The sequence below is a fragment of the Petromyzon marinus genome, chromosome 42, assembly GCF_048934315.1.
Source record: "Petromyzon marinus isolate PM22_M1 ecotype Great Lakes invasive population chromosome 42, UKy_Petmar_22M1.pri1.0, whole genome shotgun sequence".
NCBI classification, from domain to species: Eukaryota; Metazoa; Chordata; class Hyperoartia; order Petromyzontiformes; family Petromyzontidae; genus Petromyzon; species Petromyzon marinus.
Window position 1 is genome coordinate 9,860,444 of NC_133708.1, and position 25,896 is coordinate 9,886,339.

Sequence of the window (25,896 nt, forward strand, 5' to 3'; positions counted from 1 at the left end):
TAGGCTGAGACAAGACCACACACACACACAGCACGTGGATGTCTCTGTGCTGAGACAAGACCACAGCACACACACACAGCACGTGGATGTCTCTAGGCTGAGACAAGACCACAGCACACACACAGCACGTGTATGTCTCTAGGCTGAGACAAGACCACAGCACACACACAGCACGTGTATGTCTCTGTGCCGAGACAAGTCCACAGCACACACACACACAGCACGTGGGTGTCTCTAGGCTGAGACAAGATCACAGCACACACACACAGCACGTGGGTGTCTCTAGAATGAGACAAGACCACAGCACACACACACACACAGCACGTGGATGTCTCTGTGCCGCGACAAGTCCACAGCACACACACACACAGCACGTGGGTGTCTCTGTGCCGCGACAAGACCACAGCGCACACACACACAGCACGTGGGTGTCTCTAGGCTGAGACAAGACCACAGCACACACACAGCACGTGGATGTCTCTAGGCTGAGACAAGACCACAGCACACACACACAGCACGTGGGTGTATCTAGGCCGAGACAAGACCACAGCACACACACACAGCACGTGGGTGTATCTAGGCCGAGACAAGACCACAGCACACACACACAGCACGTGGGTGTCTCTGTGCCGCGACAAGACCACAGCACACACACACAGCACGTGGGTGTCTCTGTGCCGCGACAAGACCACAGCACACACACAGCACGTGGGTGTATCTAGGCCGAGACAAGACCACAGCACACACACAGCACGTGGGTGTCTCTGTGCCGCGACAAGACCACAGCACACACACACAGCACGTGGATGTCTCTGTGCCGCGACAAGACCACAGCACACACACACACAGTACGTGGGTGTCTCTGTGCCGCGACAAGACCACAGCACACACACACACACAGCACGTTGGTGTATCTAGGCCGAGACAAGACCACAGCACACACACACACAGCACGTGGATTCCCAACTGCGAGCCGCTGGCTCCCCCCGTGTTCCCCCAACACACGTGGGGCGACTTCCCCACAAACCCATGATGTCACCCCCTTTTCGGGCGGCGGCCCTATTGGCTGTGCTCGCGTCACGTGGCCGCGATGGAGGGAGGGGGGCAGCTGCTCAGCTGTTCGCCCGTCTCTGGCGGTGTGAGTCGAAGCCGCTGCTCAGCGTCTCCCATTTCTCTTACGTCGCTGTTTATTGCCCAATTTTTTTTGGTTTGTTTCAGTCGACTATTTGTTTGTTGTTGTTGTTGTTTGTTGTTGAGCTCGATGTGATTGCTTCGTTTCGCCTTCTTCGCGCCTGTATCGACCCGCGTGTCGGTAACAACAACCACCACCATCAGCCCGCCCGCCTCTCTCTCTCCGCGTGTTGGTGAGTGGCCGCCAGCCACATCGCAATGGGCGACAAAAGAAGCCCCACAAGGTAAGGCGAGAGGCGCTGCGCCTTCACCACACGCCGTCGTGTGCACGCCTGTTGGGGAGACAAAGGCGGCCGGGCGCGGTGCTGCCTACAACGACCCCTCCCCATGTGTCGGTCGTAGTCGGCGCTTACTCGTTCGCGGCACTTGGCCCCCTATCAGCCTGCGTCGACTACACGGGGGAGCTTTGCCTTTGTCTATTTGTGTCGGTGTGAGTTGAGTGAGGCACTTCACGTGGCCTTAAAAGTGCACCTAGCCTGGCACACGCGCCGTGGTGACGTGATCGCCACATCGTGGCGAATGGCGGCGGCTGCCGTGTGTGTGATTGTGTAGATAGGTGTGAGTGTGTGTGCGTGATTGTGTGTATGTGTGTGATTGTGTGTATGTGTGATTGTGTGACTGTGTGTGTGTGGGGAGCGGTAGTGTAGCGGTTAGCGCTACGCTGCGCTATGAACCTGGCGACCCGGGTTCGATTCCCGCTCACGGCCAACACCAGTGACGATTATCTGAACCGGTCCCGGGCCTCCCGTAGGTCGACTCAGCCTCATATGAGTACCTGGTGCGGTGTGTAAACATTGCCACTAGGGAGACAAAGGCGGTCGGGCGTGGTGCTGGCCACCCACCCCCTCGTGTACCGTTCCGGCCTTTATAGGTGCTCGCTAACAGCACTTGCCCCTACAGTCTGTTAAGGCTATATGGGGGATCTTTATCTTTGTTGTTGTGTGTGTGTGATTGTGTGTGTCTGTGTGTGATTGTGTGTGTGTGTGTGATTGTGTGTGTGAGTGTGTGTGTGAGTGTGTGTGTGAGTGTGTAATTGTGTGTGTGAGTGTGTAATTGTGTGTGTGATTGTGTGTGTGTGATTGTATGTGTGTGATTGTGTGTGATTGTGTAGATAGGTGTGAGTGTGATTGTGTGTATGTGTGTGATTGTGTATATGTGTGTGTGATTGTGTATATATGTGTGAGTGTGATTGTGTGTGAGTGTGTATATATGTGTGATTGTGTGTAATTGATCGTGTGTGAATGTGAATTTGTGTGTGTCATTGATCGTGTGTCATTGATTGTGTGAGTGCGATTGTGTATGTGTGTGTGATTGTGTATATGTCTGTGATTAATTGTGTGTGTCATTGTGTATGTGTGTTTGTGATTGTGTGTGTGATTGTCTATGTTTGTGTGCGATTGTGTATGTGTGTGTGTGTGCGGTTGTTTCTGAACCGGTCCCGGGCCTCCCCTAGGTCGACTCGGCCTCAAATGAGTACCTGGTGCGGTGTGTGAACATCACCACTGGGGAGACAAAGACGGTCGGGCGTGGTGCTGGCCACCCACCCCCTCGTGTACCGTTCCGGCCTTCATAGGTGCTCGCTAACAGCACTTGCCCCTACAGTCTGTTAAGGCTATATGGAGGATCTTTTTCTTTGTTGTTGTGTGTCTGTGTGTCTGTGTGATTGTGTGTGTGAGTGTGTGATTGTGTGTGTGTTAGATTGTGTTTGTGTGTGATTGTATGTGTGTGATTGTGTGTATGTGATTGTGTAGATAGGTGTGAGTGTGTGTATGTGTTTGATTGTGTATATGTGTGTGTGATTGTGTGTATGTGTGTGATTGTGTATGTGTGTGATTGTGTATGTGTGTGATTGTGTATATGTGTGTGTTTGTGTATATGTGTGTGTGATTGTGTATATGTGTGTGTGATTGTGTATATGTGTGTGTGTGTGATTGTGTATGTGTGTGAGTGTGAATGTGTGTGAGTGTGTATATATGTGTGATTGTGTGTAATTGATCGTGTGTGAATGTGCATTTGTGTGTGTCATTGTGTGTCATTGATTGTGCGAGTGCGATTGTGTATGTGTGTGTGCGGTTGTTTCTGAACCGGTCACGGGCCTCCCCTAGGTCGACTCAGCCTCAAATAAGTACCTGGTGCGGCGTGTGAACACACCACTGGGGAGACAAAGGCGGTCGGGCGTGGTGCTGGCCACCCACCCCATCGTGTACCGTTCCGGCCTTCATAGGTGCTCGCTAACAGCACTTGCCCCAACAGCCTGTGTAGGCTACACGGGGGACCTCTATATGTATGTGTTTTTAATATAAAGTCATGATTATAATTGTTTATTTTTGTACAGGTTGCTGCGTACAGCCTCTGGAGCCTGGGTATTTAAATTAAAGCAATGTGTGTTGTCATAAGGCCAGATGCATTTTTGGAATTGGAAATCATTTTGCATGTGGTAGTAAAACTACACCCGTGTACGAAGTAAAGATGTGAACTCAGGGTCTTGTGGTTGCTTTGTGTGGCCATCTCGAGTTCCACCTTCCAGTCTCATCCAGGTCAATTTGGAGGAGCAGAGTCACCATTATACCATTCCCAATTTTCCACCTGCCTTTTTCAAATCGTAAGTACGTTGTTCACACGTGTCAATCCTGACGTGAATGCTAGTGTGTGATCATTATTGCAGAGTATAGGTCTGATTTGGTCCCTGGATTGAGTTGATGCTCAAGAGATTGATGCGAATCTTCCGTATCTGACGGTGGATTACAAGTTCATGACCAGTGGGGTTAATACTCTTTGGTTCTTTCGGTAAAGTCACGTAGGTAGAAAATAATAGATCACGACTTTTCGATCGCAACACAAGCAATCATCATCAGGTGGGACAACCACAGCAAGAAAAAAAACTTCAGCAGTTTTTTTCTTGCTGTGGTTGTCCCACCTGATGACGATTGCTTGTGTTGCGATCTAAAAGTCGTGATCTATTATTTTCTACCTACGTGACTTTACCGAAAGAACCAACGAATATGGATTACTGTGGTCACGAAGGCTTCAAATCAATTGGGTTAATGTTTGTTGTTGCTCACTGAGAGCACTTGTGTACGGTGGCTGTAGAAAGGGTCAGATTCTATAGCACGGGAAGAGAGATCACACTGGCAGACGAAGTGGCATGAATATGCTCTTAGGGAAGTACACTTGGAGCCTACTATGATGCAAGGAATGGACAAGAAAGATTGGCGGAGCAGGGAAGTTAATAACATGGATGTGTGGCAGTAGTTGCAAGTTGGTGCATTCCACCTGTAACCCAGCACTGTGGTGGCAAGGCATGGTGACTCGCACACGTGTTGTGAAACACCCTTGCCATGGGCATTGCGGTGGCCCATACTCTGGCTTGCCAGGATAACGGAGGGACAGCAAACATGGACTTCCCATCTGTGTTGGGAGGATTGTTGACCACCTCGTATGCGTGGGGGTTTTCTCCGGTTGCTCTGGTTTCCTCCAACATCAATGGAGTTTGGTTCATCAAACAAATTTAGCAAAAACAAAACTCAACACGTGATTCAATAAGTGCCTTAAAAGATGAAAAAATAATGTTTAATAGGCGACGTTTTTGGGCAATGGTCCTTCTATATAGCACATAGAGGGGGCAGACAGATAAGAGTGGATAATAAGAGTTTGAATCAGCACTATACACGATGAGAACTAAAATATTTTTTCTAATGACAGTTTTTTTTTAATCGGCATGTAAATAGTTAGCTCATATTAGCTTTTGGGTAACAGAGGGCCACCCAGCTTTGGTTCTGCCTTCCCGCTTGCCTGTGGTTTTCTGCGCCTCTGAGTCTACGGAATCTGTGCGCATTACAAATTTGCAACTTTAACTTTTTTTTTGACTGGCGTGGAAGGAGATTGGAAACTCGGAAGGAGGTGGCCTAGGGAGGGAAAATTAGTAGCTTGTGGTGGTGGTGGTGGTCCAGTCATGTGATATTACTGGTGTTTATAACATCCATGCTGACTATACATTCATTTTATCTCAACCAGATTCCAGTCACTCTTGGCATCCATCAGTCTCTCATACCCAGTCTCCTCGCCCACTCACCCCGATGGACTGGTGGACGTGGTGTTGGAGATCAGAGGTCGCGATATTGTTGATTGGGAGATTAAATTAGAAGGGAGGGGATCCATGGATTCCAAGAGTGACTTGTGTGTATGTTGAACTCTTTTCACACCGTACGTAGCCAACCGTGCTAATCAGAGGTGCGGGGGAAGGACAATTGATGAATCGTCAGCTTGGATGTCAACATCACCAGTTAGTAGAGACGGGAGGCCTAAGATTGAAGGGAGGTGAGAAAAGTATGGCATGAGGTTTGAGTTTGGCTGATGTTAGATGGCTGTTTTTGGTTGGAGCACTGTGGGAGGTGGTGGGAGAGATGCTCTAAAGAGTTAACAATTTGTAAATTTACGGTAAATAATTAAAAGTGAGGTGTGGTAGTGACAGCCATTCCTTCGTTTATGCATTCGAGTATACACAATATGCACATATGTGTATATCGATGTATTCACATATAGGGAGCATATTCATGCGTGTATTTATTCATGCGTTAGGGCGCACACATTGCCTACGCATGCATTGTGACGTATGTATATGTGCAGCATTGGTTCAATACATGTACATTGAATGTCTCATCAGCAGTCAGGCTTGCTTGAGCCAATGCTGGTGAACTGCCAAATATGTACAGATAACTACCCTTTGTGTAAAAAACGGGTCCATAGTTTTACACATAACTGTATAACACAAACCAATATTTAAGTGTCAATGTGGAAATTGTTGTTGACAAAATAAATATCGCGCCCTTCTCATATATACTTATCGACGTAAAAATGTGTTTCTTAGACAACCCATCGTCTGCGCACTGCCTTCTGGGAGGGCATTTTACCGGCACCATTGGTTCAATACAAGCAAACTGGACTGGTTTTGACATTCGTTGTTATTTATTTTGTCTATATATGCATTTGTATGCAGTGAGCTGTGCACATGTTCAGGTGTGTATACACAGTCCTTGTACATGTGCGTAGTGATTTATCTTTGTGTATGTTAAATGTCATGTATGCATCTGTTGGCTTAGAAAAAGACTAAACCACAGTATTTCCCAAATAAGGCCATTTTCACGACAACATTGTGAACTTTCTTTCCCCTCGGTTACACGACACATACCGTTTGTGAATTTGTACTGAATCTGATGTGTATAAAGAATACAAATATCTTAAGTGTATGTATACGTGTGCTATATGTGTGTATTTCTCTCGTTATGTGAGTATATACGTGTTAACCATCTGTGTGTCGCCTTAAGTAATATCTATGCGTGTAATAATTGTATTTTTTACATTTAATTATGCATAGGTATAGTATTTGTCTTTTTAAAATGCAAATCTGTGTGTACCCTGTATGTACGTGATTTGTGCACTGTGTGTACATATCTGTGTGAACATATGTGTACTATACTGTTCTGTAATTCTATTTACATGATGCATTAAATATGCATCATGTGGATATCATACACAGGTACATGTACTGCACACATACCAGCGTATAGACGTGCGTTTTAGTGTAACGTTAAATGCACAGCCATTTGCTCTCTCCGCTATCCCTTCTTTAACCAGACGGTGAAACAGACCCATTAAGATACATGAAACAACATTGCCTGTTTTGCAAGGTTGACCTGGATCATGTCCGGTGAATTTCCCTCGCTTGCAATTGCACCGTCTCGTCTTGTGCCCATCCTTCTTGTCCAATCCTCCCATTTGCTCCACGTTTTTTTCCTTCCATTTTTCTTCCCCCCCCTCCTTCCCCCTTCTCCACGGCCGACCCAACATTTTTTTGTTACAATTCCCCACAGGCCGAAGAGACAGGCGAAGGCTCTGTTTGAGGAGGCATACTGGGACTGCAGCGTGTGCACGTTCAGGAACAGGGCGGAGGCGTTCAAGTGCAGCATCTGCGACGTGCGGAAAGGCACGTCCACACGGTGAGAGATTGATAACTTTTGCCATCTGCTTCCAACTCCCCCCCCCCCCCCCCCTCCTGCGAGCCGGTGAATTTCTCGCGTGGAACAGCCTTGTGTCGACGGTGTACTGCAAAAATGTTGTGCAAGTACCGGCACTCCGCGAGATCCGAATGGTCCCGACTTACGAACTTCCGCAGTTGCGAACGAACCGCCGTAAGATGTTAGTATTTGTAACCGTCCAACTTTCAACCGTCCGTCCGTGCTTACGAACCGAACCGCGGAACTATTTTGTTCTGCGGAGAAATCTTCGGCGAGATGTATATAGTCCCAGCATCCTGCGTGATGCAACAGCCCTTGCGACAAGCAAGCCAGCGTCAGGGCTCAAGGTAAGTGAAAATATAACGGATTTTTTTCATTTGATGGTACTTTTGTTTTGTTTTATTTATACTGCAGTATTTATTACAGTATTATATTCAAATGTACAATATTTCTTACTATTTTTGAGTTAACAATGCGTTTGTTGAACCATAACACATTTCATAACAGTGACCGTACTTGCATTTAAATATTGAGTTGCGAGATACGAACACATCGACTTACGAACGGGTCTGGGGAACATAACCCGTTCGTAAGTCGAGAACTGTATATTTCTTCTTCTGAGTGACTGGGTAGTCTAGTCATTAGCACACAACGAACTGAGACAGTTCATTCATCAACATGGTCAGTCAAGGTATGCCATCTGCTTAAAAGTGGGCATTACGTATCGGGCAGCAGATGGCAGGCATTGGTTTCAATAACCAAAATAAATGACTAATTAGTTTCAGATATTAAATAATTTATGGTTCTCAGCATGTCACTTTCAAATGTTTGAGGTCAATGTGTGCTACCTGCTATGACATGTGGTTCAGAAACGCGGTCATTCACGAAAGATGTCGAACAAAAGAGAGAAATGTGCATAGATGCACGGAGAGATGCTTGATTGAAATTAGTGGCAGAAAAATGAATAAATAGATTAGAGAATACATGCATATGAATTACATCAACCGAAGTGTGTTGAAAAGTGGACTTCAGGAGGCAGGAGATGTCAGAGTCTGAATATTTATCCTGGAGAAATCAGATGAACTATAAAGCTCTTTTTCACACGTGTCACGTCGGGAAAGTTCAGAACGTTATAACAACAAACAATACAAAACACGATAGGAGTGCAAAGTATAGGAAAGGTAATCAAATCACAAATATACAGATAAAATGCAATAATTTTTTAAAAGATCTTACCAGGTTAAGCCCACTGAGCTATTGACTTCTTTTCAGAAGCGACCTGGCCACAAATGAAAGCCCATCAAAGTGGCGTATTATCTGGAAGTGTTATAGCAGTAAAATAATATAAATAATCACTATAAGAGAGACGATGATCAAGAATAAGAACAGTGGTAGCAACCATGGCATGGAACACGTCCAAGAGGATGTCCAGCGAGTAGATATAGCGATGAAATCACTTTGTGTCCAGGTGCTGGACGAAGTTTTCCATCGCAAGATCTTAACAGGTGGTGGTGTGCCAGCTTGGAGGGAGGCCTTCATCCAGCGGTAGATTGATCATGGCTTATGATAACTAAATTTACAATGCAAGTTGGTCATATTGTTTGCTCGAGAGCACACAAATCTAGTTACTAAAAAACACAAACCAGGGAGGTTCCCAAATTAATCAGAATGTGAAAAAAAAACAGTTTTCGCCTTGTTCAGCCACATTTTCTTCCCTCCCAACTTCACCAAGGTTTGAGAGTCCCCTTGCCTCGGATAAGTTGTCCAGGCGGATGTTGAAACTGAAGTCCGCTTGTACAAAGTTTGTTTCAGAACCTGCACAACTATCTCCAAATGAATCAAATTGCAGCAGCCCAGAATTCCCACCTTGCATCCGTAATCAAAACCACATTACCCCCGACTCCACAGATCCCCTCCACTGGCTGCTTACGAAATTCTTTATCAGTTAAAGGACTGCCTTCACCCCCTTCAAGATCTACCCCTGGACTTGCCCCAGGGGTAGATCTCGCTCTGCTTCCCCTCGTGTGCTATCTGTGCCAGGCACCAAAGCCTTTTGTCAATAACCCCCAGTGAACCTCTGCTGTGTGGTTGGGTGGTGGCATCTTCTCGGCTGTGAGCTGTGCTGTCTAGAAATCCCTTCTCCAGTTGTCCACTCTGGCAACTCTTCTAAATCTTTTCATTTAAAGCTTTCGTGACTGCAGGGATTCATATTCTTGGTTCTTTCGGTAAAGTCACATAGAAGGGAAACAATAAAATAATAAAAAAATATAAAACGATAAAATTCTCACGACGTTTCGACTGCAACACAAGCAATCATCATCAGGTGTGAAAACCACAGCAAGAAAACCTAAGGCATCTTTTGCTCCTCTTGTGACTCTTCGATTGAAGTATCTTCCACAGCACCGTACCATGTGATAATCTTCCTGTTTGCCCTGTAGTATCCTACTTCCGATTTTGTACAGCATTTTGAGATGCAGTCACGTGACATTTGTATTGTAAAAGCTAAAATATTAGTCAATAATGGGCGTTCTTCGTAACATAGAACCCTTTTTCAATTATAGAGATTGACCCCTAAAGAAGGGCTGTTGCCCGAAACGTTACCCGTTTATATATTTTATGGCAGTGTTATTGACAACAATTGTGTTGACTTTTTGTCATCTGTACCCCCTGACAACGAGAACCCGGCAAAACTAATGTTGTTCCATGTTGCGTTGTGCCTGCCTGCTGTGGCCGCAGGAAGCCCCGACTGAATTCACAGCTCGTCGCCCAGCAGGTGGCTCAGAAGTTCAGTGTTCCCACCAAGAAGGAGAAGAGGGAGCGCGGTGAGAAAGAGAAGCTGGACAAAGACAGAGAGGCGTCTTCCAGCACAAGCAAAAGGAATCTCAACAAAAAAACAAGGTATGATTATTTACGGTTGATGGCTGTTGATGTTTGCGAACCATCACGCTGAGGACTGGGGTCTCCATTGAGAAGTCTTCCCCTTGCGACAGCCACTACTCCCGCCGTATACAGCCATCCCCCCCCGCTGTAGGTTTCCACGTGTGCTGTTCCACGTATGCGTTTGCTGACTAATTGGGGGAACATATTTCCTTGCAAGTGTGATGTTTCACATATGCATTGCTTTAAAAAATTGCCACAGAACATTTTTGCGCGTTTTTTTTTTTCACACGGTGAAAACGGTCTACGATGCAATGTAATGCAGTACTGTAGGTGCGCAGTTCGTACCGCGGAAAAATCCCTTGGATCACGTGCCTCCGCCTCCACCTGCCAGCCCCCCGCCATTTCGTGTGCTCATTGTGCACGTGTTATGTAGCCATACTGTGTAGCATCACGTGATAGTTTAAATCAAGTCGAGTAAAAGTACAGCACTTTACCATCCGGAATGCTCTATTCACCGGCATCCGTCATAGATGGCAATACTAATCGTCCTACACGTGTCCGGAAACAATTCCCATAGCCATCCGGCATCTTGCCGTGCGGTTCTCACAGATCTGTTGTTTTTTTTATGGAGGCTTCAGGACGCTGCCGAGTGGTGACGCTAGCGACAGTCTGCACATACAGTACTGTACCATTGTATACTGTACTCGAAACTGCCCCCCACTGCTGCTTCTCTACAATCATCTTAGAATGCTCTGCAACTAAATGGTAAGTACCCCTGTAAAAGAGTATATTACTTCTCATATCATAGTTCAAATTTAAGCTTAGTTTCTATCTTGAAAAGTTTAATGTACTTGGAAAATGTGGTGAACCATAAGTAGAACGCTCCGATAACCGGCATATCTGATTAACCGGCACCCTCCATCCTCATGAATGCCGGATAACAGAGTTTTTCTTGCATAAATGACGTATGAGATGAGTGCAAAACGCCACAGTTGATGATGATAGCGCCTCTGGCGAGGAACATTGCAAAGAAAAAGTATTAATCTCGAGGTAAAATTCGACGTTTTAGTGTATTTTCTATATTGCTACAATGCTTTGCCTACCCACAACCTCGGTGAGAACTGTTTGAGTTAACGCAGGAAACGTTCTAGAATGTGCTCAAAATGTGGCACCTTTAGCTGCCGCTAAAATTACTCGTCTCGCAGTTGTGGAATTGTCGAAAATTTGGAAAGGCTTTTTAAGTGTCAGAATTGAAGATCAAAATCAGAGTCGCTTCTGGACCATCTGTGGTAAGTAGTTGTATCTAATTGTTTGTAGCTATCATGAGTTAAAATGTATGCAAACTTTCACTAACATGCATTGTTGTACACTTGATGACATTTAGTCACGCATTTTCTTTACCAGAAATGTCAGCTAGGAAGTCAACCCCTGATTATAATATTATTTATATGGGAAATTATAGTTAGCTTTAAGTAATTTCGAGTTAAGGATTATTTCCCTGGAACGCATCACTTATGTATAAGTGAGGGATTCCTATACTCGGATAAACGCATTGGTTTCGTAGTAGTCTCCGGATTATAAACAAGGTTTTTGCATTTGTTCCATATAGCTCATGTTCAGGTTGATTGTCTGATTTTGTTCACTCCATGTGCTGGGAGCTTCTTTAGAATGCTTCTTTCTTTTAGTCCCTGAAGAAGCTTCCAGGATGTGGAGCGAAACATCGGACATCATTGCAGAATGACTCGCGTTTTAACCTGGAAAGCCATTGGAGAGATAAAGCTGTGATTAGAATGCATCTTCCACTTGTTTTTGCCTTCTAACATTCACTTTTATCCAAAATGCCATTATCTGACTATGTTATCAGGTAGTGTGAAACAAAATGTAGAAGATTTTATATACATAAAAATGTTTTATCAATCTTATCAGTATTCAAAACAATCTTTAATCAAGTAAATGGCCGATTTAAAACAACTGTATTTGAAACCAACTAAAAATCTAACAACATTTATCATGCAGTTTGTTGCATGCGTACAAAACAAAGTACTGGCATGTACATCACAACATTACTGTGTTGTAAATTTGCTGATATCTGATGACATGACAACATTACAATGTAAATGTTTATCCATGGGCAGAGGCGTTTTAACGTTTAAATACATTCGCAAGTTAAGATCGCTTGTTTCGCATGCTAATGTTTATCTTTCGCCTAAGGAAGTGGTGCCCCCCCCCACCCCCTCATTGTACAGCTCGATAGGTTGCAGGTCATCCTCAGACAAAATAAGAAGTGAGCCCTCTGTGTGAACAGCACGCTGTCATCACTGTGTTTTTAAGTGCTTAAAGAGGGAACCGAGGGTAACACTGCAGGGGCTCATTGTGCAAAAAAAAGTTCGTGTGCATTTGCATTCTGGCAACGAAAACGTCACGATGGCATGTTCCTCCCCGACTATATGCATGGCTGCAGCCACCACTACAACCACGTGTTCCCTCGCATTCATTGTACTTACTGCTTAGCAGTGATGCCGCGGTTCAATGTGCCACGGTATAACGTTTTTTTTTTATCCATAATGATGAGGGCAGGGAGTTGGTTTTCTTGGTGAATCATTCTATCCACAATTATCGGTGAAAAAAATAATTCTAGTTCAAGTTCATTTATTTGGTGTAGCCCTGTGAGCCATTTGGCTCTTGAATCGGGTGCAACCGCAACAAACAAAAAAACAAAAACATGAACAAAAAAACATCTTAAAGTGACTATGTGCAAACTGAAAATGCAGGATAAAAAAACAGCAAAAATTCCAGAAAAAAAGCACGGTACACCAACGCTCCTATCTACCACAACATTTGTGGATAAACATGGATAATCCAGTGCATGCGCTACGCATCTTATCTTACCCACAAAAATAATTGTGAATGGTGGATAACAACGTTCTTCCTGGTAGCATCTTCTGGGCCTGCTGTCTGCGGATTAACACCGCGCATCTGTCCAAGCCCTCGTGTAATAGGAAGAGTAGCAGCACACCCATATGCTTTGGCGACAGGCCAATCTATCATTTTCTATTTTTATTACACGTTATTTCTGCAGGGCATTTGGCAATTCTGATGAAACACCCCTCAGTGTATGCTTAACTAGGTCGTATTGGCATCACTTGTAAATGCTGTTTATACTGCTATTCTATTAAGGTAGAGAGATGCAACTGATAGTGTAAAGTAATCACATTTTTTAAAAGTTAACAATGGATGAAGAATGTTATCTTGTAATTACAATTGATACGATGTCCTCATTTGATTGTCAGATGATGTCAAGCTGGATTTGCAGAAAATGTACCATGTATTTCCATTGATCTCAGTCACTGTTCTCTTGCACAACCAAGCTTTTGGCAGTACTCGTCTTCAGTGGTTGGTGGCAAATCAAGTCGAAAAATTGCACAATGTTATCGTTAAGGGATGGGCTCTCCATTTTGACAACCGATCTTGGATTTTTTTTTGACAGCCAACTAAGAATGGTGTTTTGTTTTGTCCGTGACGACGAATGAGAATATGCTGGGCCTTTTTTTTTTCAACCTACAAATGAAAAATCGTAGCTACAGAAAGATCCACGGTGACACCACCCGGGGAGGTTGCACGTTTCCAGACGTTCACGGCTCGATTCCCAGCTCATGGTAACGCTCGCCGCTGTCCGCTTAGCGGTGGACATTGGTTTCATTGGACAATGCCGGTGTCGTCCAGATTTGTCAAATGGAAGAGAGATAGCAAAAAAAAAACGATTTACAATTTACTCAGTTGAATATACATCGTATCCCCCCCCCCACACTTCTGTCAAAACATGGAAGGGACCCTTCTGAAAAAGAATGATGGCACTCGGTGAGGTTTTCCCCAGGTAAACATGCGTAGTAGTCGTAATAATAATACGATCACAATCATCGGTGTACCATCATCGGTGTACAATTTCCCCTCTGTCGCAATAGGTTAAGTAAGACACGTGTGTGTTTGTGGGTGTCCTCAACGTATATAGCTCAAGCGGAACAGACAAAAAACAGGGCCTGCCTAGAGGTAGAGAATTGTTTTGAAACTCGGCTAATGGAGTTGGGAGAGGGGAGTGTTTATAAGGTATATCGACAAAACCACACATGCTGTATGTGTCGTATCACTTGCTTGTGAGTGCATTTGCACACGTGTAGAAATGCAAATGGTCATCCTTGTTATTAAGTGGATGCTTACATTTCAGACTGATGTTGACCTACTCTCTCTTTGCTTAAACTGAAGCGACTTATTAAATATAGTAATTACTAGCCACCATAAATGGCTATTATCATCATGAGCCGTGTATATCCACTGCTGGATGAATGTCTCCCCACATCATCATCCCACATGGTCCTGTGATGCATTTCCTAAACAGAGGAAGAGTTAAATTTTGATTTAAAGCTTTCGTGACTGCAGGAATTCATATTCTTGGTTCTTTCGGTAAAGTCACGTAGAAGGGAAACAATAAAATAAAAATATAAAACAATACAATTTTCACGACGTTTCGACTGCAACACAAGCAATCATCATCAGGTGTGAAAACCACAGCAATAATTTATTTTTTTATTTCATTGTTTCCCTTCTCCGTGGCTTTACCGAAAGAACCAATAATATAGAGGAAGAGTTGTACTTCAGGGAAGAGTTGCCTGGATAACATTAAGGTCCTGAAACTACTGCAAGTTTAAGGTGATTAAATACTTTTTTTCTTGCGAAAGGCCATGAAGATGTAGCAATGTACCAATTCTATGAATAACTAAACCAGCTACAATATGATCCAATTGGTAAATTTATTGCAACGCCAGTTAAAATGTCCAGGGGGTGAGATGATTCTTGGTGAATTTGGTAATGCCACGGTGGCGAGATGTTAACTCCCTCGACTGGTATGCAGGAGATTGTGGGTTTGGTCCTGACCCTGATGCCTGTGTATTTTGAGTTTGCATGTTCTCCCCGTGGCCGCGTGGAATTTTTCTCCAGGTCCTCCAGTTTTTCCCCTCCACATTTAGAATCAACACGTGTTCAGAGTATTTCGCTGCTATACATTTCCACATGATGAGCCACTTGGTTGAACTATCACTTGTGGCCAGGCCGCTTCTGAAAACGAGCTATATAGCTCAGTGGGGCCTGACCTGGTAAAAAAGAAAAATAGTTTAAATCTTGACTTAAAGCTTTCTTTCATAATAAGGTTTTTGGGTTAATCGCGTTATTTTTAAATGTGTCGTAACCCTCCACTACCTGACACGGCCAATCAGCAAAATAAATTGTCACATTGACAAAAGACAATTAGTTCACTACTTTAGCCCACCGGTGTGTTAAAGAGTGAATCCACAACATTTACAGTTTGAATACGACGTTTCGCTGGTAATTACATCCAGCATCATCGGGCAATTCGCCAGAATGGTAAAGCCCTCACTTGCTCTCGGTCTTAAATATAGCAGCAGGGTGACGTCATCATTTAACTCATTTGTGGATTCACTCTTCAACACACCGGTGGGCTAAAGTAGTGAACTAATTGTCTTTTGTCAGCGTGACACTTTATTTTGCTGATTGGCCGTGTCGGGTGGTGGAGGGTTACGACACATTTATAAATAACGCGATCTAACCCAAAAACCTTTATTATGAATAATATTGGTCGCGAAAGCCTACGTGTTAAACTGAAGCTTTCTTGACTGCAGGGATTCATATTCTTGAGGCTTTCGGTAAAGTCACGTAGATAGGTTAATTTTTTTTGTTATTTTCTTTGAACCTATCTACGTGACTTTACTGAAAGACCCAAGAATATAAAATGGTTTAGTTTAAAAATGAAGGGAAAAAATGTGAACTGAAATTCCCAACCACTAGGGCCGTGAAGATAACAAGCGCCTGTATGGAGGCGGCTGCATAGCGACATTTATAAATTAAAGTGACTTAATTTTCACGACAAAAACACACCAGGTTGTCTGGGACGTCTCTCACCTTAGCAAATTAAACACGGCAAACGATCGCAGGCCGGGGCGATGCACGTTACATTTTTAAATTGGCAAAGAAAGAACAAAGCAAATTAAAGGCGAGACTAAGACAACGTCAAACATCTAGTTTTCAGGAGGTAAGGGAATTTCGACTCATTATCAGCAACGGAATGAACTCCCCAGAGAAGCAGAATGGTTAAATGGATGTCACTTTCAAAATTGAGATCGCTAACCTTGTGGTGATGCGATGGTGCACTAAGAGTGGGTGGCTAATGTAGAAAGCTTGAGGACAAGTTATCTGAAACCTTAAAGAATGCATGCAGTAAGGGGGTAAATAATAAAAGGATGAATATGCTGACTTTAACATTTTATCTACAAAATGACACCTTGCCAATATTAACTATCTTACCCTATTTATTTATTTTTAGATTGTATCTTATAGCTATTTTATATTCGATATTTATTCAATTTTATATACTTTAGCCCCTTGGTGTTAGTTAGACTTTGAACCCTTATTATAGTAAGACTTGTTTACCACTTACTTAAGATTTTAGATTCCTATATGTTGAATGTATGCACCATCCTGCCAAAGTAAATTCCGTGTCTGTGTGAACTTTCATGGCGAATGAAACCCTTTCTGATTCTAATTCTGATAAAATTGAATACATAGAACACTGTAAAATCACCAAGAAAGGAATGAGGAAAGAAAAGATTGTGAACTACCAAAATGATTGAAGATATAATAAGCCAAAGAGATCACAAATATAGTTACAAGGAGCTTTATTGATATAGATCATATAGTGACTATTATGGAGAGGCACACGTGATAGACATGTGCCACGGTAGAACTTTTTTTATCCATGATGATGAGGGCGGGAAGTTGGTTCTCTTGGCGAATCATTCTATCTACAATTATCGGTAAAAAAAATAAATCCTATCTACCACAACATTTGTGGATAAACGTGGATAATCCAGTGCATGCGCTACGCATCTTATCTTACCCACAAAATAATTGTGAATGGTGGATAACAACGTTCTTCCTGGTAGCATCTTCTGTGCCTGCTGTCTGCGGATTACCACCGATCGTAGGGGGTCTCGCGCATCTGCCCAAGCCCCTCGTGTAATAGGAAGGGTGGATAATAGGGGGTAAGACGAGCTTCACTCCACATACTCAACGAGCCAAAACGTGACGGAAGGGTCAAGTTGGTATTTAAACTCTGCAGTCTTCCACCTGTCTGGCAGGCAAAGTCTCCACCGCAGTACCCCGCCCGGACCCAGACGGCCCTTGCGTCGACGCGCTCGCGGTGCTGTTGTTGATTTATTTTTTGCTCGCGCCTCTCTCTCTCTCTCTCTCTCTTTCGGGGCAGACCCAAGCTGAAGAACATCGACAGGAGCAGTGGGCAGCAGCTCGCCGTCACCGTGGGCAACGTCACCGTCATCATCACCGACTTCAAGGAGAAGAAGCCCACGGCAGGTGCCGGCGCGGGGGCGTCGGGCCCCAAGGGACCCTCGGCGGGCGGGGCGGCCCGGGGCGGTTCGGAGAGGGGCGGCTCCAGCTCCGACAGCAACACGGAGAGAGATGAGCCCTCGCACCCGACCTCGCCGCAGAGGGACGAGTCGCTGAGCGGAGACTCGCACTGAAGCGGCGGCGGTGGAGGTGGCGGCGTTAGGGGAAGTGGGGGGGGGGGGGGGGGGCGGTGGCGAGCGTAGGAATCCGTCGCAGATTGATTTGCGTGCCGTTAAGTCTCTTTAAAGTGCTCGGAGAGCGGCGAAATTTCAATTTGGCTTCTTTTTGGCAGGCCCAAAAAATAGTGCCGTGTTTTTATCGCTGTATGCATTTGCACCGGAACTACACTGAGAATCAGTTTTTATAGCCGAGGTAAATGTGTGCCTTGGTCAACCATATTTTTCCCAACTTCTAGTATTTTAAAACATTATAAAATGCTGCATAAGCATCTCTTATACCAGCAGTGTTTTTTTTTCATAGGCTGTATCATGCCTACTTTTCAGTGTACAGAAATTTAAGGTCAATTCACCAATGAACTTGTATATGCCACATTTCACTGTGATAAACCTCAGCACAAACATTGGGTGCTGATGAGCCAAAACTGATCTGACATTTGAGACTGTCAAACAAAAGTTAGTAGTTAATTTAGAGCAATAAGTGCTTTCAAAATAGGAAACAAATGTAAAATCTGTTGGTGCTAATGTTTTGGCCTAAAAAAAAAAGTACGTGTTTATTTATACGTAAACAATGGAGCTGAACCTTTTTTACTTTAATAACATACGTGTCATTTTAGTATAACAAGTGAATAGTAGTGGCTCCACAGCACACACTGGCACTGCAAATAATCTGCATTGCTCAGTAAATACAAAGCTTCTATTCAATTTGGCTGTGTAAAAGACAATGGCGTTTTTACAATACAGTACAGGGATTTCAGACGGTTAACTTTATATATTGCTGTCCGTAAACAGTTGTTTTCTCTTGCGGTTGTCCCCTTTGCAATGCGTGGCAAGAGTACGTTCGTGGTGCCTTGTGTTTGTACATACTATATCGGTGGCTGTGTCGTGGTGTGCGCTTCTGTGCTGTTGGCTGTGCCAGTTGCTATGCGAGACGTTTTTCTTCGGCCATGGCACGGCATTGAAATGTGGGAGGGCTTGCTTGCCGCATGCAATTTGAACACGTTCTCATGATCTGACCGAGTGCAGCACATATTCGGCCTGGCAAGTGAGAGCACATTGGCGCTTGCCCAATTAACCGTTTGTACCTGGGATATGATTAAGCCATAGGTGTGCACTCCACAATGTCGGTGTGATTATCAGAAAGATAATGAACCCTGATTTAAAGCTTTCGTGACTGCAGGGATTCATATTCTTGGTTCTTTCGGTAAAGTCACGTGGAAGGGAAACAATAAATAATAAAAATATAAAACAATAAGTTTCTCACGACGTTTCGACTGCAACACAAGCAATCATCATCAGGTGTGAAAACCACAGCAAGAAAATTAGAAAAATTATTGTTTCCCTTCTACGTGACTTTACCGAAAGAACCAAGAATATAATGAACTCTGCTAAATGCACATGGTTCTGTAAATTCCATGCTGCCCAGTTTGTTACGGACACCCGCTTAACATTCGGTTTTTGGAGTATAAGTGATTGTATCTGCATTAATTTTCGTGTGAGTTGAACCGCACGCTCCCTTAGCATGCGTCGTACAAGCAACAGAGTCACACCGAGCTTGTAAAGTGCAATCTTGGCACGGTTTTCGTGAAATCTAGACCACAGATTGAATTGTGAGGTTCCCATCATGTGAATTGCATCCTTTTGCTGTATGGGGTCTTGGATCGGTGTGGTGGTTGGTAGGGTTCACACTAGGGTGAGATTTAATCGACCTTCATGTTGGGACTGCTGAGTTGTGAACAAATGCAGTCACACTCCACACACTGATGCATAATCTGTTAAATATGAAGGGAGGGAAATAAATGTCTCACTTCATAGTCGAGGGTGAGACGGATCTGCGTGGAATGTGCTGTATGGCCAACCGTTATTAGGAAAGACAAGCCCTGAAAAGGACTGAGAAATAAAAAAAAATGAAAACTGTACTCTCATAGAAAATAATGGCAAGAGCTCAATGTATCTTACCTCTCCATATGCTGTGGGACACTGGCATTGTGTTAACTGAGCATAGTAGTTGGCACCTTCATTGCTTGGAATAAACTTGATGGAACTTGAATGGAATGAAATGGAAGTACTCTATAGAAATACTTAAATATATACCTATAATAGAAATTATTGTGCAAATTCGAATACATATATATTGTAGTCTGTTGCTTTGTATTTCAGCTATGCATTCGTATATTCTTGATTCTGTAACAATGCCTCTACGGGAAGTTTGTTAGTGTTTTACCTGTTAACTATTGGTGTTGAGAAAAAAAATAACATTGTATTAAATCTTGCAGCCCTTAAGGAAAGCAATTCCTAAAGGTGAAGATGCAGAGTTTGAATATATATTTCTGGTGCGTCTAAAATCTCAATCATAGTGTAGTTTTAAATGAAAGCCTTTCCAATGCCACTTGACGTCCACCAGACCTGTCATAATCAATTTAAACTATGGAACAATAAAACAAAATAATAGCCCTACTGTGAAATCGTAACTCACAAGAAAAAAAAACCATTAATGTGATCCCTTGCATATTTATTGGTGCTAGTGCAAAAGCATGCCTCATGTAAAACCGATATTGTGGTATGTTTTATGTGTGTAGTCGTTTAAGCCCTCATTAATATCCACATCAATCGTGCCCTTGTACTTAAAGCACTTACACGTGGCTAAATTAATTTCGGTAATTGTTTTGTGTCTTATGAGAGACTAATTATTGCCGTGCATTGCATTGACGTGCATATGTGTGCATGTGTGTTTGCGTGTGCTGTACCGTATGTGCACAATACAATACTTTTGTTGTGACGAAACATAACCGAGTGTGTTATGGCAAGACGCGTACGTGACGTGGAAAAATAAAATGCGTCTGTAATAATCAATGACTGATAATTTACAATGATGCATAGTGGAATTTATTGTGACTATCAGTATGCAAATACGATTACAATGAGTGTGTGTGCGCATGCATATAAATGTACACAGTAATACCACGACTTGCCAGATTTTTTCTTTTTGCATTTCCGCACCTCGGATTAGGTTGGCTCTGTACTGTGTGAAAGAAGTTCAACATGCATGCGTACACACATTTAGCCGGACCAATGCCAGACAAACGACACACTCATTTGGCGCACCGATCGGTGCTCCCAGAGCACCAGGCTGCAGGGCATTGCGGGGCCCACAGTTACTGTGGCCCAGACGTATCGTAAACCGTGTGTGCTGTGTGGGGCTCCCTGTAAAGATGCCCTCTTGTCTTCTTGCTTTTGCATCTTTACGCGGTTTGTTTTTCTCCCGCCCCTTCATTGCTTTTGCCTTCCCCCGGATTCTCTCGCCTTCTGCCACGGTGGTCGGTTGTTGCATCACGTTCTCTGGTTGTGCTTGTTCGCTGCTTATTTTTGCTTGTCGGAGTTGCGATACGGTTTTTTTTCTTCTTCTTCTATACACATGTATTTTCTTTTACGGTCGAGTAAATGTATTTCAAAAAGAAATTACTTCAAATTATTGTATTCGCTGTATGTTTTTAATGGTAGGTTTTATTTCGAGGGTTATTGCATTATCGCATTATTTTGATTTTTTTTTGCAGCTGGCTAGACCGAGGCTCCCCTCGCCCCCCCCCCCTCGCCGCTTTATTAGTCTGGCTCGCCGAGGTTTAACCGTATTCATATCGATCAACAGCTGTGATGCTACACAACCCCAAATAAGAGGTTTCCCTCGCTTCATGCGCTGAGATGCTCTCCGAAAAAAAGACGCGCAGCAAAGCAGAAACGTCACGTGAGGAGGCAGCTGCCTGCTGAGGAGCGTACGAAGTAGACACAACGCTGTCCCACGTTCCCACCACATCACCGCAATGTCGAGTGAATGCAAACCGCACGGAGCGTAATTGTTGCTTAGAAGTAGGTTCGGAGCGCGAGATCGCACAAGTCGAACCTGCGTCGAGCGAGGGAAACCTGTATCTCGCGAAATTTAAGTGGCACGTTTTAAAATAGAATGTAGGACAGCGGCCAGGTGGTTTGAGTCACCGCTGAGCTCTCTCGGCAAATTGCGTTTGAATAGAAGTGAGCTGCCCATGATCAAACCAGGTTCTCAATTTAAAGTGATGGTTTGAGCCTGGTCACTCATAACTACAACTACAACAAAACAAACGATTGCTTTGGACGTTTTGCTTATTTTTGGAAGAATAATTTAACTTTTACTTGCCGTGTGATGAGAATTGTTTTTCTGTAGCACGGCGAGCTGGAAAGTTCAGCCCCCCACCCCCTGTTGTGTCTGAAAGAGGCCACATTTGAGAACTAGTCCTGAGATGTCTCCTCCTGGCTTTTGTCTACCCAGAATTGTTGCACTGCTCTGCAAGAATCCCACAATGGATGGATACTTTGTCTCATGACATAACATAAATTGGAATCTCCTTCGAAAAACAGGAATGTTGGCAGTGACGTGATCAGATCGCAGGGGTTATTTTTGAAAGTATCTGTCCGTGCAAGGCACCTAAAAAGTTAAAACTTTGGAATGTGAATTCCTCTTTCATTGCCTTTCTTACACCTTGGATCAACTCGCTAGTCACATTGCAAATGCAGAACTGTATTTTGATCACTATAGTTCTACTTCATTAGACCTCCTTTGCCAGTACCAAATTGTAATAATAGGGGTTTTCCCCTTTTTCTGGCAACAAAACTGAAACCTTTTTACAAGGATTCATGTCTGCATTAACCACAATACCTGGCAGTCAAAATGCAAACAAAAAACATACTATGATAATATATGCATTGTCCTTGAAACTGATTGGTCAACACCAAGGGACGGCTTTCTTTTGAGCCTCGACTCAATTGGTGCTCGTGGACCAATCAGTTTCAAGGACAATGCATATATTATCATAGTATGTTTTTGTTTGCATTTTGACTGCAGGTATTGCAGACATGAATCCTTGTAAAAAGGTTTCAGTTTTTTTGCCAGAAAAAAGGGGAAACCCCCTATTATTATTGTTCTACTGTTCATCTATTTGATATAGAATTTGCAACATTCTCCAAAGCACATGGCATTTTGAAAACACTTCCTCAGATACTTTACTTTCTTTGGTTGTATTAAATGATGTTTAAAAAACGGAAGTGGTGTAACCACGACGTAATTTCTCGATGGTTTCAGGAACGTAACTAGGCTGACCTGGAATAGGGATTATCAGCGTAAGGCACTACAACGAGAGTACAAAAGTATGCCTGGCCATGATAATTCTATATGCCTATAATCCTATAAGCAGATTTATATAAAAAAGAAACATGCAGATAAGAGAAGGGCATATTAACGGCGCTCTGGAATGGTCTGGCTCAAATTAAACACCTAGGTGTAGCTCTTCCATTATATAAGCTATCTGCATGTAGCCAATAGCAAAATGCTATGCCATAACTTGCTGTGACAAGCATACATTACAGGCAACTTCAATACTTCACATTATTACAAGTATAAATAGTTCTTATGATCTCGTGTTTCAAATTTAGTACCAAAAAGCAGTTTGAAGAAAAATTTGTCTTCAAAGTGACATTCATATCTGCATGTTTGTCAGCCTTAAGTATGTCAATGCATAACGTTGTGTGCTGATTTTTTGACAGATCGTATATTGAGCTATCAAAATAATGTTTAATATTGTATTATTACTATTGTTATGCCATAATAAGCATATCAGAAAATGTGGTTATCTTTCAGAATTTCTGCTAATAAATGTTGATGCGTCATGTTTGACAATATCGTTGTCGATGTAATCACATGGATGGACTGAATATTCTCGGTGGGTAGTTGACAAATACTTGAAATGTCCAAGTGGTGCTAGTATTTATTACGTATTATACGTGGCTTGTTTTACACTTTGTCAATTTCTTTCACCTTTTATACTTTGTCTATTCGCATATATTAGCAAAAGTATTGGCTTATTCATTTGTCATCTGACTCATTTTTGTATCATAAAGTATAATAAATGACACAATATTGCTTTTGGAGTGTTGCTATTTCCTCTAAGTAACAATATATATAGCATGTTAATTATTGGGTTATTTGCCCTTAATATCCAATGTAGGTGTGTTATAAAATCGTATGCATTCATTGTTGGTACAGTCATTAATTTTAGTAAGGTTACATGATAAAATACTAGATCAGAAAGCCCGTCTTAGCCAGGCAAAATATTTCAATAAATATAATAACATCTGATTTTTTTTTTACAATTCTTGTCTACGATCAGACAAAACTTCTCCAAAAATGTGTATTTTTCTGCAACAATAAACTAAATAGTTGATTACTTTTGATTTAAAGCTTTCGTGACTGCAGGGATTCATATTCTTGGTTCTTTCGGTAAAGAATATATAGTTGATTACTTGTTTCAACTTATATTTAAAGGCGTGCCCATCGGAAACGGATCAATTAAAAAATTCCGTTCTTTTTGTTAGAAAGAACAAAACAATTAACTTAATACTCTGAGGGGAAGCCCCTATCTTTTGCAATTTTCGAATTCACATGAAATGCGTATTTGTTTCGTTCAAAACCGCGTTAACGCTCTATCAAACGAAAAAACCCGCAATCTTATATTTTGAATGGTTTCTGAATGACACGCACACATTTTTTTACGGGGCATTTTAAAATGGAGATTTGGGGGCCTTAAAATAACAAAAATCTCCGATTTTCAGATTTTTCTGTTTGTGTCCTAAAAGCTACCTATTTACCAAACGTCAGATTTCTACCTCGTCGAGAAGTGCCCTAGATGGTTGAGAGACACATTACGGTCTTGATTAAAATAGAAGATATGCACAGAAGTGGATTGGAGTGGTGACTTGCTGTGGTTCGCGCACTCTGCTGTGAAATTGACCTGCTTTCCGATTTCCAACAGCGGCTAGCACCAGTGGTGAGTGATATCTGTACCCATCCTCCCCACACCCCACACAAACCGGACGTGACCAGCATGGTGAAGTATGGTCACGCAAAAATTCACATCGCCAGCAAAGGGGCCGTCCATAAATGACGTCACACTTTTTGGACGGTTTTTGACCCCCCCCCCTCGTCACGCGGCATCACAAAAAGTCAGACCCCCCCTCAAATATGACGTCACAAAGCTCTGCCCCCCCCCCCCAAATAAAAAACCATGCTTCAATTCGCTTTAAACTATTGTCATTGTAGTGCGTATTTAACGTGGCGCTGTACTCTGATGTTGTAGGAGAAAACATTAAAAAGTCTATTTAGTTAAGTAGAACGTGTTGTCTATAGTCATTTAAAGTTGCGCATTTTGATGTGACGTCACATTTATCACCCCCCCCCCCTCCCACCCCTCGTCACACACAAACTCTGAACTTAAATTGACAGTGGCCAGCAAGAGAGGGCTCATTGTGTGCGCACTTTGGTCGACCTCGTTTCTGGTGTTGGGCAATAAATTGGGCACCGAAATTGCAGCGTTGTCAAAATGCGTCCAGACCATTATTTTTTTTGGGACGGGAAGTCGATGGATATAACGCGCAACCAAAAATAAACTGCGCTAAGCATGTGCTGGGGAAGAGTAAAAAAAATAATTTACCACGTCGTGGACTCGGGTGTTACAGGGGGGCAAAGGAAAGCGACTCGTCGAGAGCACGCGCGTGCACCCTGCGCCGTGCGTTCTAAAACTCTTCCTCCAATGTATGCGCGTGTCCGTGCCGGATGAAGCTCGTGCGGGGCCTGTAGCATATGTTATAAAGGGGCCCTGAATAAAAATAAAAACGTGTAAATGTTTAAAACACAAATTTGTAACTTGCATAGTAAAGTAATTGTATTGTTTCATTTGCGACACAGACAGATAATACGACAAATCGCTAACCTTAAACACCCAGTCGTTCATAAAAAAAGCTGAAGGCAGTATAGTGCTATGGTAATAGAGCAAGTGCGGAATCACTGAACCGGAATTGATAGCTTGAAAGTATTTAGCGCGGGGCCCTTGAAAGTGCGGGGCCCGTAGCTACTACTACATATTGTGGCTACTTTTGCTACTCGGATAATCCTGCACTGGTGCATGTACGTATGTGCATATGTTGAAGTTATTTCGCACCGCACGTAGCCAACCATGCTGATCGGAGATGCGGGGAAGTGACAACAAACCGAGAACTAAAATCAGCTCTAAAGAAATTTAGTTGTCAATCTAGAAATGAGTTTTCAATCGAAGAAATTCGTTTTCAATCTCTGGTGCTACAAT

General features: G+C 43.2%; 1 protein-coding gene across 1 annotated transcript; it reads left to right on the plus strand.

Moving 5' to 3' along the window:
* The first annotated feature begins 1,070 nt into the window (after nt 1–1,070).
* LOC116951106 (YY1-associated factor 2-like) lies at nt 1,071–23,678 on the plus strand. The gene is made up of 4 exons (XM_032969513.2): nt 1,071–1,415; nt 7,062–7,187; nt 9,942–10,103; nt 17,416–23,678. The coding sequence occupies exons 1-4, from the start codon at nt 1,390–1,392 to the stop codon at nt 17,687–17,689; spliced, it is 588 nt and encodes a 195-aa protein (XP_032825404.1). The 5' UTR covers nt 1,071–1,389; the 3' UTR covers nt 17,690–23,678.
* Nucleotides 23,679–25,896: the final 2,218 nt, after the last annotated feature.